The sequence below is a fragment of the Peromyscus maniculatus genome, chromosome 7 (genome assembly GCF_049852395.1).
Source record: "Peromyscus maniculatus bairdii isolate BWxNUB_F1_BW_parent chromosome 7, HU_Pman_BW_mat_3.1, whole genome shotgun sequence".
Classification (NCBI taxonomy): Eukaryota; Metazoa; Chordata; class Mammalia; order Rodentia; family Cricetidae; genus Peromyscus; species Peromyscus maniculatus.
The window spans coordinates 18,078,732-18,094,399 of NC_134858.1; the positions used below are offsets into that span (position 1 = coordinate 18,078,732).

Consider the following 15,668-nt stretch of genomic DNA (forward strand, 5'->3'; position numbering starts at 1 on the left):
AGGAGCTCTACTACTGATCCATACCTCCCTGCAATGTAACATGTGGTGGGTTTACGACTTGTCCAAAACTTATCAGAAGGGTTGGTGTAGATCAGTTGGTAAAGTACTTGCACCAAGTCCTGGGTTTGATCTGATCCCCCATATCTCATAAACTAGTCATGGTTGTCACAGGCCTATGATCTGAGCTCTTGGAAGGCAGCAAAACCTTTTAGGGTGACGGGCTACAAATGCACCAAGAACCACAATGCAAATAAGACGCCTTAAGTGAAAAAAACAACAGAGCAGCTGGCTAGGGGTGTGGCTCAGGATAGGGTTGGCTCTGAGTGTTCTCAAGGCCCAGCTTTTCCCCAACATGCACACACACACACACACACACACACACACACACACACACACACACACCATACATACACATACACACACCACACACACTCCTTGTAAAACTATACATTTAGTGAGTTTGAATTAAGTGTGTAAATTACGCTTCAAAAATTGGTTTTGAAGAAAAGGAAGGTTAAAAAAATAAGGTGTGGTTCAGTGGGTAAGAAAAAAACATATTCCGGTTTGCTTTGATTTTCATAAGAAAATCTATGAGAGAAACTGGGTACAGTGACACACACTTCTCGTCAAACTTGAGGGCTGGGCAGGACTGTGGGGTTGGAGGCCAGGCTGGTCTGCACAGCAGATAGTGAGACCCCTTTTTTATGGAGGGTAGGGAGGAGGAGGAAGAAAGGAGAGGGAGGGAGGGAGGGAGGGAGGGAGGGAGGGAGGGAGGGAGGGAGGGAGGGAGGAAGGGAATGGATATGGTAGGGACAGGAAGGGAAGCAGTTTCCTGTCAGGCCAGAAGGAAGGAAAGGGTGGACCTGGAAAAGAAGGGAACACAGTATACTTTTTAATTTTCTATTTTAGTTTAATGTTTACTTTGCTTTAAAATGTATTTATTATACTTACTTATTTTTGTAGAGGGGCATGCCAGCCACTGTGAGTGTGAAGGGTGGAGGACAGTTTACAGGGGTCAGTTTTCTCCTTCCACATTGTGGGCTTGGGGATTGAACTCAGGTTACTAGTTTGTGTGACAAGCAGTTTTACAAGCTTTTGTTTATTTTATGCATATGGATTTTTTGTTTGTTTGTTTGTTTGTTTTGAGACAGGATTTCTCTGTGTAGCTTTGGAGACTGTCCTGGAACTTTCTCTATAGACCAGTCTGGCCTCGAACTCACAGAGATCCGCCTGCCTCTGCCTCCCGAGTGCTGGGATTAAAGGTGTGCCCCACGCCCCGCTTCCATATGGATGTTTTATCTGTATGTGTTTTCGTGTACTACATACATGCCTGGTGTCTGTGGAGGCCAGAAGAGAGTGTTGATCCCCTGGGACTAGAGTTATAAGCAATTGTGAGCTGCCATGTGGTGCTGGAAAATGAACCCAGGTCCTCTGGAAGAGCAGCCAGTGCTCTTAACCACTGAGCCATCTCCTCAGCCCAGTAGTAGGCACTTTTCACCTGGCTGGACCCTGTTTATTTGTTTTGCTTTGTTTTTTTTTTTTGTTTTTTTCCTAGGATGACAGACATGCATACATCCACTCACCCACCTGGTTTTATGTAGTTCTGAGGATGGGACCCAGGGCTTTGTGCACACTAAACAAATTCTCTATATCCCCATCCACATATTTTTCCTGTCTTTATTTTTTGCTGCATTTGAGGCAGGAACTTTCTGTGTAGTCCTGGCTGCCCTAGAGCTTGCTGTATAGACCAAGCTGGCCTCAAACTCACAGAGATCCACCTGCCTGTACCTCCCAAGTGCTGGGATTAAAGGCATGTGCCACCACTCCTGGTTCATATATCTATTTTAAGACGAGGTCTCACGTGGCCCAGGCTGATCTCAAACGTATTGAGTATCAGAGGATGGCCTTGAACTCCTGATCCTTGAGTCTCGGCCTCCTGGATGCTGGGATTGTAAGTGTACATCACCAAACCCTGCTGCACTTTTCTATGAACTTCAGAGTTTTGAATGTGTGATTATTCCCAGCTCCAAACTGAAATGGTCAAACGTTAATGCCGTGAGACAAACTGATGAATTATGGGTATGTAAAGGGACTTAGAGTAGGCAGAAAGCTTGTCAGTGTGTTTGAAAGCCTGGACTCCATCTTCAGCACTGAGGGGAAACGGAACCCAGGCCTCTGGGGTACATCACATGCTTGGTGTACTCAAAGCCTTCAGTTCTCAAAAGCCCCTGAAACGTGGAGCCTCAGGTGGTAGCACATCCTGCTGTGAGGTGGAGGTAGGGCCGTCAGGAGTTCAAGCTCATCCTTGGCTACTTATTGAGCTCAAGGTCAGCCTGGACTTTAACTGGACCTTTCTCAATAAAAGGGGCCAGGCCTGGAAAGCTGGCTCGGGGTTTAGGAACACCTGCTGCTCTTGCCAAGGACCTGGGTTCCATTTCTAACTGTTTGTAATCCCAGTCCCAGGGGACCCCATACCCTCTTCTGGCCTTTGTAGACACCTGCAAGGATGTGGCACACATACAGACAAGCAGGTACACACACACATACACAAAAATAAAAATAAATAAAATTTAACAATAATAAAAACAAAATAAAAAGCCAGGCGGTGGTGGAACACCGCCTTTAATCCCAGCCTTTGGGAGGCAGAGGCAGGTAGATTTCTGAGTTCCAGGACAGCCGAGAGTTCCAGGACAGCCAGGATTACACAGAGAAACCCTGCCTCGAAAACAAACAAACAAACAAACAAACAAACAAACAAAGTTGGACTGGAGATGTAACTCAGTTGGTGGAGTCCTTGCCTGGCATTCATGAAGCCTTGGCCTCCATCCCCAGCATAGGAGGATCCAGAGGCCGAGGTCATTTCTGCCACACAGCAAGCCAGAGCCCAGCCTGAGCTATATGAGACCTTGTCTCAAACAAATAAACAGGGAGGTGAGGATGGTGTTTGGCTCAAGGTGGTGAGGGGGGTCGGTTTGAAGGAGGGTGGCTAGAAACAGGAACTTGGGGACTTACTGTGTCCTTCTTTCTGATGAAGTAGCTGATTGGTTGATTTATTGATACATTTATATATATATGTATATATATATATTTTGAGACAGGGTTTCTCTACCATTCATTTATTTTTTTGAGACAGGGTCTCACCATATAGCACAGGCTGGCCTGGAACTTGCTTTGTAGAGCAGGGTGACCCAGAGCTCACAGAGCTAAGCCTGACTCTGGCTCTGGACTGCTAGAATTAGCAAGCTGGCTGTTAATTTTCAGCAGGATCTTGCTATGCTGCCATGCTGGCCCGGAAGTTCTAGACCCCAGTGGTTTCCTCTTTCATTCTCCTGTGTACCTGGGACCACAAGCTCAACCTTCGCATTGTGATATTTACTTAACATAACATCCACAACCAGGCATGATAGCAGATGCCATAATCCCAGCATGGGGTAGGGGAGGGGAGGCAGAGACAGAAGCACATGGAGTTCAGGGCCAGCCTGTGCTACATGAGACCAGGCTTAAAACAAAAACAAAAACAAAAACAAAAAAAACCCCCAAGGGTTAAGAATGTAGCTCGGTGGTAGAGCCCTTGTATAGCATGCAGGAGGCCCTGGATTTCATAGTAGCATAGGACCTGGATTTCTCAGTCCCACAGCTGGGGTAGGAGGGTTAATGTCCACATATGCAGTTAGTTGGTTATGCATGGGACTAAGAGATGGAAGGGAGGCCAGAGAGAGGCCTTAACAGGTAAGGCACCTGCCATCAAGCCTGGGAGCTTGTGTTTGATCCCGGGGACCCACACGGTGGAAGGAGAGAACAGACTTCCACAAGTTGTCTTTTAACCTCCACATGCGCCCTGAGGCTGCGTTCACCGACGAGTGTACACATACGTGCACTGGAACCCTGATGACGCACCCATTTTGGAGACAAGTGCAGCCTGGACAACTATTCTTTTATTGAATAGCGGTGGCAATAAAAATGCTTGATTTAGAAGAAAGCCTCGCTCCAAGAAAGCTCTACCCCAAAACCTCAGGGGTGAGCCCGGCAGTGGGGTGGGGTGAGTCCGTGTGCCCATTCTTCTTTCGTGTGTGTAAGCCTCTGTGGTTTCCTTTCCCACTCTGCCAGAGCACCGAGGGCAGAGGAAAGCTGCCTGTGGGCGAGGTCCTCACAGCACCTACCCACCACGCGTGCAGAGGCTTCCTGCCTCAGAGCCACGAGGGGCCAAGCAGAATCCTAGGTGTTCAGAGTCTGGGTCGCCTGGGGAGGCTGGTCTTGAAGAGTGACTTTCCAGAAGCTTCCACATAGGTGATGCTCATTTCTTTGGAGCTTATCTCCACATACGTGAAGCCACCCAGGGAGTCCTCGGACCCGTAGTGAAAGCGCAGATAGCCGTTGGGGACCTTGCGTTGGTGTCGCACAGAGGGGTCCATAAAGTTGCCGGCCCCGCTCAGCACATAGCCCACTCCGTTCTCATCCTGCAGATACTGAGGGCAGAGGATGCAAGGTTGGTCACTGCAGCCAGGGGATGACCTACCTTAAGTGTGGGAATAGGTCCATCCCTGATCACAGCGCTACCTTGAGCAAGAGGTGGATAACCTCTTTGTTCCATCTGCAGGAGTACATCAGTCCTACTTCACAGAACAACTGGGAGTTACTCTGGCATTTGGGGAGGTGTGTGTGTGTGTGTGTGTGTGTGTGTGTGTGTGTGTGTGTGTGTTTCAGTGTTGAGGATAGAACCCATGGCTTCCTGCTTGGTAGGCAAGCACTCTACCACTGAGGCCCAGCCCCAGCCCCTCACTGGGGGATTCTAGGCAGGAGCTCTACCACTGAGCCCCAGCCCCAGCCCCTCACTGGGGGATTCTAGGCAGGGACTCTACCACTGAGCCACACCCCAGCCCCTCACTGGGGGATTCCAGGCAGGGGCTCCACCACTTAGCCACACCCCAGCCCCTCACTGGGGGATCCTAGTCCAACACTCTGCTTTTGAGCCATGCCCTCTTGACATCGTAATCTGAGTGAGGGTATTGATGTTCACAAAGACAGCAGAGGCCCTCTGAACAGCTGGAGTCCGGCCATGCGGCACCTGGCCAGATTCCTGGAAGGATCCCAGATTCCCCATCCTATCCACAGAGCTCTCACCTGCAAGTTGTGGTCATGTCCACACAGGTAGGCGGTGACCCCGTACGTGGTCAACAGTGGCCGCAAGTGCTTGACCAGGCAGCGGGTGGGTCCGTGTTCAGCAATGGACCAGATGGGGTAGTGGCCAGCCACCAAAACATAGTCCTCCCTGGCTGCTGCCAACTGCTTTTTGAGCCAGGACATCTGGCTGCGGGCCACCCCCAGGTCTCGGGGCATTTTGGGCTGCTGGTTGCTGAAGTCATCAGAGTTGCCGCACAGCATCACTGTGTCCAGCATGAAGATGGCCACAGTGACGTTTGTCCGTGGAATTTTGAAGTGTAAACGGTAGTAAGGGCTTGGGAAGTTCCTGTGGAGGGAACAGAATTGTGGGTAAACATTTTCGGCAGAGCCACGCCAAGATTAGTTCTGGCCAAAGGACTTCCTGTTTTTATTTAAAGGAAAAAAAGTCTTAAAAACATTTCTTTTTAGATTGTATTTATTTATTTTTAATTTTCTATGCTCAAATGCTTGCCTGAATTGTATATGCTTGAATGTGTGACTGTGTACTGAGTGCATGCAGTGGCCCATGGAGGCCAGAAAAGGGTCCCTTGGGATTGGAGTTACAGATGGTTGTGAGCGGCCATATGGGTGCTGGGAAATGAACCCCGAGGCAAAGGAGCTCTTTTTGAAAATTTTAATTGTGTGTGTGTGTGCTCATGTATTTCCATGTTTGCGCATGTGCACAGAAGTCAGGGTCAACTTTAGATGCTGTTCCTCAAGAGCCATGCACCTTTTTGTGGTGAATTTCTGTGGTGTGCGTGGTGGGCGTGCACACACCTATGCACGCATGGAGGCCACAGGAGCGAGCTGAGTCTCCTCCTGTATTATTCTCCACCTTGTTCCTCTGAGGCGAGGTCTCTCGTCGACCCTGGAGCTCACTTTTTTTTTTTTTTCTGGCTAGCCTGGAAGGTAGCGAGCCCCACTGACCCTCCTCTCCTCCCTCCCACCCCACTTACTGCTGGAGCTGCATGCATGAAAGAGAGTGTGCCTGGCTGTTCCTGTGGGGGCTGGGATTCGAACCCTGGTCCTTGTGCTGGAGCAGCAAGTGCTCTTAACTGTTGCGCTGTCTCTCCAGCTACACTGCATTTGTTTCCATTTTTAATTTTTCATTGTTGCCCGTGCGTGCGTGCGTGCGGAGGTCACAGGACGACCTTTGGTAATGGGCTCTCTTTTCACTGTGGGCTCCCAGGATTGAACTCAGGTCCTCAGGTTTACAAGGCAGGTGCTTTTTACCCACTGAGACGTTTCGCCAACCTTCCTTTTTGAGACAGGGTATCTCACTGACCTGTGGGGCTCGCTGATTCAGCCAGGCTGGCTAGCCACCGAGCCCCAGGGGCCTTCTGTCTCTGCACCCCCAGACTAGGATTACAGACGCGTGCCTCCACACTCAGCTTTTGTCACAAGTTCTGTGGACTGAACTCAGGTCCTTGTGATTGCTTAGCAGGCGCTGCCCTGACTGAGCATGCGTCTCAGGCCTGAAAGGCTTATTTGGCTAGGCACAGTGGCCCACCTGTCATGTCAACACTTTGGAGGCTGAGACATGAGAATCTTAATTTCTGAGACCAGTCTAGACTCCATAGCAAGATCCCACCTCAAAAAAAACAAACAGCCGAGTGTGGTGGTGCATGTCTGAAATCTTATCCCTTGGGAGAGGGAGAGAGCAGGATCAAGAGTTCAGGATTATCCTTGGCTACATGGGATAGCCAAGGCCAGCACGGGCTACACCAGACCCTGTTTCAACAAAACCACGGAATTTCTGAGGGCAGGGCCACTGTTCAGTGAGGAAAGCACCTGCCACCTGATGACCTGAGCTTCAGCCCGGGAAGCCGCACAGTGGGACACGAGAGCCGATTCCCACATGTTGTCCTCTGGTCTCTACACGTGTCCTGTGACCCCCAATAAATACCATACAATGAAAAACAAACATTCCCCCCAAAGCCAAAGGGTCTCCTTGTCCCTGAGCGAGAGGCTCTTTGGGAAGGAGGGAAGCTCACCAGCGCTTGGAGACCTTGGAGTAGGCAATTTGTGCCGAGACGTTGCCAAGGTGGTCATGGTTTCCAGCCAGCACGTACCAGGGGACATTGCGCAGGGCAGGGTCGGAGAACACATCCTCAAAGGTTTCCTGTGACAGACAGAAAGGGGCGCCCCACCTCCGGGGTCAGCAGCCACCCTGCTGCTCTCACCAAATCAGCGACCAAGCACTACGGAACCACTTGGTGTCCCAGGTACCTACCTGGGGGAGCGTTTCTGCTTCCCTCTGCCCTCCCCAGAGGAGGGTCCCAGGGTGAAGTGACCTCCCCGCTGTCACCTCTAACCCTGCTGCTGAGCACGCACCTGGAACCTCTTGTCATTGGCATCGTGCACTCCAGTGAAGTAGAAGTTGTCCCCCAGGGACATGATGAAGTCCGCACCCATGATCTTCACGGTTCTGGCGATTTCTTTAGCGTTGGCCATCTCCCGCGCTGTGTGGAATGGGGCATTGGGGACCCCGCCCCAGTCACCCACAGCCACAAATCTCAGGGTGGGAGTAGGGGCCGTACAGTGAGCCAGGAGCGGGAGTGACATGATCTGCAGGCCCAGCAGCACCGTCTGTGCGTCCATCTGCGAGGGAAGAGAGCGTCTGGAGTCCCCGACTAAGGACAGAAAGCAAGGCCCTCAGAACTCCACTTTCCCTGTTCCGAGCAAAGGCGGGCCAGCTGAGCCTGGTGTGATGGTGCATGCCTGTAAACTCAGGCAGCGGGGAGGCGGAGCAACAGCATCAGAAGTTCAAGGCCAGCCTTGGCAACATAGGAAGCTTGAGAAGTGAAAACAGAAGGTCTGAGGCCAGCTGTACACGAGACCTTGTCTCAACACACACACACACACACACACACACACACACACACACACACACACACACACACACGAGAGCTAGCTATCCACAGCTGTCTGTTCCAAAGACAGACAGCAGCAGCAACTGGCCCTGGCCGGGGAGCTGAGGAGCTAGGGCAGGGTGGCCCCACAGGCCTCCTCCATCACCTTCCGCTGGCACTTGGCACTCACCCTGGAGGAAGCACAGGCTGCTCGCTGAGGCGGCAAGAGGCGATCGGGCTCCTGGAGCAGAACTGGCGATCACCGAGTCTTTATTCCCTGGGGGAGGAAGTGCATCGTTGGGAAAGATGATGCATTTTCTCCAAGGACGGTCCAGAAGCCCTCCCCTTGGGTCATGTGAGCACTGGACTTCCCCAGAACTGGACCTGGGGCTGGGGGTGGGGTGGCGTCCAGGCTGGGCTGGGCCGGGAGAAGCTTCGGGGGCGGCAGGCCAGGGTCTGATTGTATGTGTGCCGGGCATCCGTAGGTCCCCGTGTCTGGGTGTCTGTGCACTCTCGTGAGGCTGAACCTGTTTCACATCTGCGTCTCACGCTTGGCCGCCTGTCACTAGATGTCACTTTTTCTGTGTGCATCTGAGCCAGACCGAGTGGGTGCCTCTGCTCTGGCGTGGGAGTTCTGGTTCCGAGCAACCTGAGTGGCTTGCCTGTGACATATACTTCAATTCTTTGCTCTTTTCGTTTGGAGACAGAGTCTCAGGTCTCTCAGGCTGACCCCAAACTTCCTATGTAGCCAAGGATGACCTTGAACTCCCCAGCCACTGCCCCTGCCTTCCAAGTGCTGGAATGGCAGGTCTGAAGTCTTCCGTGGCACCCATGCGACAGACCCCTGGGCATGTCTGTCGCGTGCGGGAGTCGTGCCGCGTCTCTAACGTGAGCTCCGTGTTCGGAGTCACCTAAGGGTGGGGCTGTCTCTGTGTCCACCTCGCCCCCATAAACAGCGCCGCTGACTGCTTTTTCCAGGAAGTTCCGTCCAGGATCTTCCCTGGCCTCCCCACCCCCTCCCAGCCCGAGAAGGGACACACCACGTGGCTGCAGCACCCCCAGCAGCTGTGGGCACACCCACCGTTTGACCGCGGAGCCCAGTCCTGTGGTAGGTGGGGCCCTCTTCTCACCTCCCCACCTCCCTCCTCCCCTATACTCCTCAGACTTAGTTCCCTCAACACTCACCACCAATCCCTCCAGTCCCTGCGAGTGCGGATCCTGGAATCCCTCGTTCCGTGCTTTGCAAATAGGCTCAGAGAGGGCCAGCGACTCGCCCCAGGTCACCCAGCGCGGGGTCTGCTGTGGACGGGTCCCCAGTCGCACCTCTCGGCTGAGCCGAACAGGAAGGAAGTGGGTGACCTGAACGGGCAGAGACCCCTCCCCCGTGAGAGGCAGCGCGGAGGGCTTGGCCCGACCGGTCTCACCTCCCCGATCGGTCCAGGGTCCAAGCCAAACTGTGCTGACCCAGGCGAGCTGGGGATCCGCGGGCGGGCGGGCGGGCGGGCGGGCGGGCGGGCGGGCTGCACCAGTGAAGAGGCGGCGCCGGCCAGCCGGTGCCCACAGCTCTCTGCCAACCTTACTGAGTGGAGGCTTGCGGAGGGCGGGTGCCTCGATTTCCCCGCCCCAACCCTGCCTCATCCTCTACCTGGCGCCTTCCCTCCGGGGCTCGGAGTCCCGGGAGAGGAGGGGCCCCGGGACCTGGTTTCATTAGCACCTGCCTCCACCTTTGGGGTGCCCGCAGCCCCGGGTGGCCGCGCTGGGGAGGTCCAGCCCCGGACCGACCGGGCTCCCTCGTCGGGGGTGATGTCTCTAACCGGTCTCTCGGTCTTTAAAGTGGGTGAGAAGGAACCAGGGTGGCAGGTCAGCTTGCCTAGCACCAGAGCGGCTCTGGTTCCATCCCCAGCAGCAGGATGGGGGCGGGTTGGACTCCTACGTGTGCCAGCCACCTGTAAAACAGGCCTGCACAATCCGGGGAGGAGGAATTTAGGCGGAGAGGGACGCAGAGGGGGCTCAGAGCCACCCTCTTCTGCAGGTCTTCCCTGTTCCTTCAAACAAGAAAGTTTGCGGCTTTGCGGGGAGGCTGGGGTTGTGGTTCAGTTGGTAGCAGAGTGCTTGCCAACGTGTACCAAGCCCTGGATCTCAAACTCGAGTCGGTATAAAACAGGGGCACACCTCTAATCTTAGGCCGTGGAGGACGGAGCGTCAGGTCAAGATAAGCCTCATCCCAGAGCCAGGCATGAGACTGTCTCATTCATAAATAAATACGTTCCAGGGGAGGGGAGTCAAATTGTCCTTAAAATTCCAAAGAATAAGGCTGTGCCTACCTGGTGACTCACTTCTTTAACCACAGTGCTTGAGAGGCAGAAGCAGGTGGATCTCTGTGAGTTCAAGGTTGGCCTGATCTATATAGCAAGCTCCAGGATAGCCAAGGCTACGGAGAGAAACCCTGTCTCTAAAAAGAAAACAAAAACCAAATCCAAACAACAAAAGAATTCCAAAGGATAAAGCCTGGCAATGGGTCTTCAAGATGGTAGTGGCGCTTTCCGGCAAGCCTTGAGAACCGCGAGTTTCATCCCAGAAGCCACATGGAGGAAGGTTGCCGAGGACCTCCACATATGAGTTGTTAACACCCCCACCCCCATAACAAGTAAGTAAATGAGCGTAATAAAGATTTTAAAAGTGCCGGGGTAGTAGATCGTGTCTGTAAACCCAGCCATCGTAAGGCTGAGCAGGAGGGCTGCAGTGAGTTTGAGACGGCTTGGCTACACAGGGAGTCCTAGGTCAGCCTGGGCTAAAGCGTGAGGTCCTGTCCAACAACAACAACAAATGCCCCTCCTAAAATAATGAATCCCAGAGACAAAGAACATAATTCCAGGGGCCAGAACGACAGCCTAGTGATTATGACTGTACACGGCTCTTGCAGAGGACCAAGTCTGATTTTTTTTTTGGTTTTTTGAGACAGGGTTTCTCTGTGTAGCTTTGCGCCTTTCCTGGGACTCACTTGGTAGCCCAGGCTGGCCTCGAACTCACAGAGATCCGCCTGCCTCTGCCTCCCGAGTGCTGGGATTAAAGGCGTGCGCCACCACCGCCCGGCCCCCAGGACTCTTATGAGGCAGCTCACAACCGTCTTAACTCCAGCTCCTGGCCCTCTGACGCCCTCTTCTGGCTTCCGAGGGCACCTGCACTTAGGTTTGTATAAACTCACACACACACACACACACACACTCACACACACACACACACACACACGTGGAAAAAAATCTACACAATCCTAGAGGACCTGCATGTGGTGAACAGTTGCTGAAGTATGGAGAGACAGTTTCTTCAGTGAGGTAGCCACCGGTAAGGTGTCCACGCTCCTGCAAGCAACCCTTGGGAAGTTCACTGGGATACACACACACACACACACACTCACAACACAGAGGGAGAAGAGAGGTTGGGAAAGGGCCCTGCAATGAAGCCTGGCGACCTGAATTTGGTCCCGGGAACCCAGTCACAGCGGAAGGAGAGAATGAACTGCACAAAGTTGAGCTCTGACCGCCACAGTTTCGTTTTCGTTTTGTTTTTTTGAGACAGCGTCTCACTTTGTAGCTCTAGCTGTCCTGGAACTGGATATGTAGACCAGGCTGGCCTTGAACGTACTGAGATCCTCCTGCCTCTGCTTCCAGAGTGCTGGGATGAAAGGTGAGCAGCAGTATGCCCGCTGATCTCCACAGTCTTTCCATAGTATACGTGTGAGCCCAAACACATATCATGCACACACAATGATATTAAAATCAAAAACATTTTGAAGTAGAAGGAGGTAAACACACACACACACACACACACACACACACACACACACACACACACATGAGAGGAGAAGGGAGACATGAGGGGATGAGGGAGGGGTCAGGGAGAAGGGACAAGAGATGGTAAGAGGGGGGCTGACGAGATCAAAATATATTATGTATGTATAAGAAATGTCATAATAGAACCCATTATTGTGTATAATTAATACATATGTGAACAATACTTAATATATGCTATTTTAAAAACAAAAACAAAAGCCAACATGAGCAAAAGCAAGCTCCTCCCACAGTGTGTCGCTCCTCTCCAGCCTCCCTCCATTTTTGAGTGTGGTCTGGTCACAGCGACCTGAAGAATAAAGTATAGAATGCCTGGAAAACAGTCATTTTCCAGCGGGGAGTCATCTGGCAGGCAACTTGTTAAGGAGCAGGTTGAGGGAATCGTCATTCATCTGAGCACCACACACACACACACACACACACACACACACACATACACACACACCCTGCATGCTTCTCCCTGAACCCCAGAGCTTCTGCAGATGAGAAGAATGACGGATAGGGCCGGTGAGAGGGTTCAGTGTGTCGGAGTGCTCGTTGCCTGAAGACCTGAGTTCGATCCCTGGGATGATGGAGGAAGGATGGAACTGGCCTCCTAGCTGTACACACACACACACACACACACACACACACACACACACACACACTATACATGCAATGGTGACATTAAATTAAGCAAATGGGCATAGATCAAGCCGGGTGAGGTGGCCACACCTGTGATCCCAAGGCAGAAGCCAGAGGACATGAGCTCTGGGCCAGCCTCAGCCACAGATCCAGGGCCTGTATCAGAGCTTGAGGAGACCAAAGAGCCATGAAGACTGAGTGCAGTGGCACTCCAGACCGCCAGAAGGACAGTGTGGAAAGCTGGTAAAATCTACAGGCTTGCCGGGCGGTGGTGGCGCACGCCTTTAATCCCAGCACTTGGGAGGCAGAGCCAGGCGGATCTCTGTGAGTTCGAGGCCAGCCTGGGCTACCAAGTGAGCTCCAGGAAAGGCGCAAAGCTACGCAGAGAAACCCTGTCTCAAAAAAACAAAAACAAAAACAAACAAAAAAAATCTACAGGTTCTCTGGAGTTTTGTGAATAGTGCCATTAAAGCCAAGGTTTTACTTACTTATTCTGAGACAGGGTCCATAGAGACCAGGCTGGCCTCAAACTTCCTGTGTAGCTGAGGATGATCTTGAGCTCCTGGTGCTCCAGACTGGACCCCCAGAGCACTATAGGTAGGTGGCACCACACCTTGTTTTTTTTGTATGTTTTTGTTTTTGTTTTTTTAAAGGCAGGGTCACCTTATATATAGCTTTGGCTGTCCTGGAACTCTCTATGTAGACCAGGCTGGCCTCAAATTTTCAGAGATCTGCTTGTCAAGTGCATGCACCACCACACTCTATTCCTACTATTTGGTTTTATATACTTTTTATTTGTATTTTTTGAGGTTAGGAATTTTTTTTTTCTAGCCTATGCTGCCCTGGAACACCCATCAGGCTCAAGCCATCCTCCTGCTTCAGCAGAGACAACAGGTGTATACCACCTTGCCCTGGCTCAGTGTCTATTCACTTTTTTTTCTATGTCTTTTTTAAAAAATTTCTTCCACTTTTTAAAATTTGTCTTCAGAGAAAAATGGGGTACCATTTCATAATTGTCTTTTGTTTTTAACTTTAATGACCTGAATTGGATTTAAATTCACTACGTAGCTGAGGCCTTGAACTCCTGATCCTCCACTCCTGATCCTCCTGCCTCCACCTGCCGAGTACTGGCTCTCATCTAATTTTCCCCCTGCAACCCCAGCCCCAGAGGTCAGCCCCACACTGGAGTTCCTCTCTAGCTGGTCCTGTACCTGCTCCTCCCCTCCCCCACCCTTTCTTTTCCCACCGTCCTCCCAAATTTCCCAGCTTCTCTGACTCCTCCTCTTTCCTAGGAAGCCTCTGACCTCAGGGCCTTTGCCCTCCATGTTCCAAGCTCGAAGGCTCTTCCTTCCTCCATTGTGGCTTCTGGCTTCCTGTATTCACAGGGTTCCTGTATTCACACTCCCTTGACTCTTTTTTTTTTTTCCAGTGCTGGCTGTGGAACCCAGGGTCTTATGATCTACCACTGAGCCACATGGGAGACCTAGACTTACTATCTTCTGTAGCTTCTCTACAGCATGTCATCACGGCCTGCAGCAACGGAGGCATTCGAAAGCAAGGAGAGGCAGGCAGGCAGGCAACTGTTGTTTTCCAGATCTGGGCCACCTGCAGAAAGGCACCACCCATGACAGGTGAGAGGAGGGCTTCTCCCCTCTGGTAACCCTTCCTGAAGACACAGGTGCGTCCAGAGTGGTCACATCTTCATTCTGGGGCTCACCAAGTTGACTGTCAAGGATAGCCATCACACTGATTGGAGTCTATTGTCTCCTGCTAGCTTGATTGTATTCTAAGAAATGTTTTATTTGCTTTTTTTTTTTTTTTCCCAGGCAGGGTCTCATGTACCCCAGGCTGACCTCAAATTTACTGTGTTACCAAGGCTTGAACTCCTGATCTTCCTGCATACACCTTGCAAGTGCTGGGATTACAGGCATTTGCCACTTCCTGTCCCCATTCACAAAAGTGAATAGGCTCATATGTTAATCCAATGGCCTTTCGGAAAGCAAGGGCCTGCCCAACTTGGCATAGAAGCAACAGGGTAGTTTTCATTCTAAAGGCTTGGAGAAATCTGTCTCCAAAGGTGAATTTTATTTATTCAGTTATAACTTATTTTATGGAGACAAAGTCTGGCTCATAGGCCAGACTGTCCTGAAACTCAGAATCCCGCGGCCCCAGCCACTGCCCCTGTGCTGACCTCTTTCCTCCCTCCCTCAGCAAAGGGAAGCTGAGGATGCGGAGCAGGGACCAGCCCGGAATTCCTGTAACTGACACTTTGTTCTGTCCACTGCTGCCCCACGTGGCCAACGTCGGAATTGCAATCACCTCAGATAATCCAGATTTGTTCTAAAGAATGAACCAGCGCTGGGCGCTAGGCAGGAGCTGGGTGAGGCGAACCCTATGGTAGAATCAGCCAAAACCTAAGTGGTGGTGTAAGCTGTCATCCTGCCACTGAGGAGGCAGAGGCAGGGGAGGCAGGAGATCAAGTCATCCTTGCTGTCCAAGGCCAACCTTGACACACTGTTTGCAAAAACCTAAGAGGCCAGGCATGGTGGTGCACGCCTTTGATCTTTGGTTCCAGTGCTTGGGAGGCAGATTCAGGAGGATCGATCTCTGTGGCCAGCTTGGTCCACATAGTGAGCTGCAGGCCAGCCAGGGATACATAGTGAGATTCTTTTGAAAGAAAGAGAGCGAGAGAACCAGCAAAATGTCTCAGTGGATAAAGGTGCTTGCTGTCAAGTTTGAGGCCTTAGCTCCAGATCGGGGCTCGTGGTAGAAGGAGGAGAGACTCTTGCATTGTCCTCTGACCTCCATATGGGCATGTGGCACACACACACCTAAAATATAAATAAATAAATAAATAAATAAATAAATAAATAAATAAATAAATAAATAAATGTAAATAAAAAAGTACAGACGTCATTGAACATCTGTTACCTTCACACACACACACACACACACACACACACACACACACACACACCCCACCCCCACAGGAGCTCCCACCTTGAGTCAAGCCTATGTCTAGTCCTCATCTTGAATCTCCTTTGTCACCCCCCACGTTCCTGTCCTTCGGTTCCTGGACACTCAGCTCAGTCCCACATCTTCCCTGTCTCTCATCTGCTAACACCCTTTCCTTTGCTCCCTGGTGCTCTGGCCCTCAGCCTGAACCCCGAGGCTGTGAAAGACC

General features: G+C 51.7%; 1 protein-coding gene across 1 annotated transcript; it reads right to left on the minus strand.

Annotated features, from left to right (window-relative positions):
* Positions 1-3,913: 3,913 nt before the first annotated feature.
* Positions 3,914-9,477, minus strand: Acp5 (acid phosphatase 5, tartrate resistant). The gene is made up of 6 exons (XM_076575855.1): positions 9,198-9,477; positions 8,203-8,289; positions 7,495-7,761; positions 7,155-7,282; positions 5,122-5,467; positions 3,914-4,466 (listed from the first exon to the last, which is right to left on the minus strand). The coding sequence occupies exons 3-6, from the start codon at positions 7,759-7,761 to the stop codon at positions 4,224-4,226; spliced, it is 984 nt and encodes a 327-aa protein (XP_076431970.1). The 5' UTR covers positions 8,203-8,289; positions 9,198-9,477; the 3' UTR covers positions 3,914-4,223.
* Between the last annotated feature and the right edge of the window lie 6,191 nt (positions 9,478-15,668).

Bases quoted from the DNA above. Each gene is read 5' to 3' on its own strand.
- Acp5 (XM_076575855.1), bottom strand. From the start codon at position 7,761: ATGGACGCACAGACGGTGCTGCTGGGCCTGCAGATCATGTCACTCCCG. The intron at 7,283-7,494 runs GTGCGTGCTCAG...TGTCTGTCACAG, and splicing joins CCAATGACAAGAGGTTCCAG to GAAACCTTTGAGGATGTGTT. The intron at 5,468-7,154 runs GTGAGCTTCCCT...TTCCCTCCACAG, and splicing joins TCCAAGGTCTCCAAGCGCTG to GAACTTCCCAAGCCCTTACT.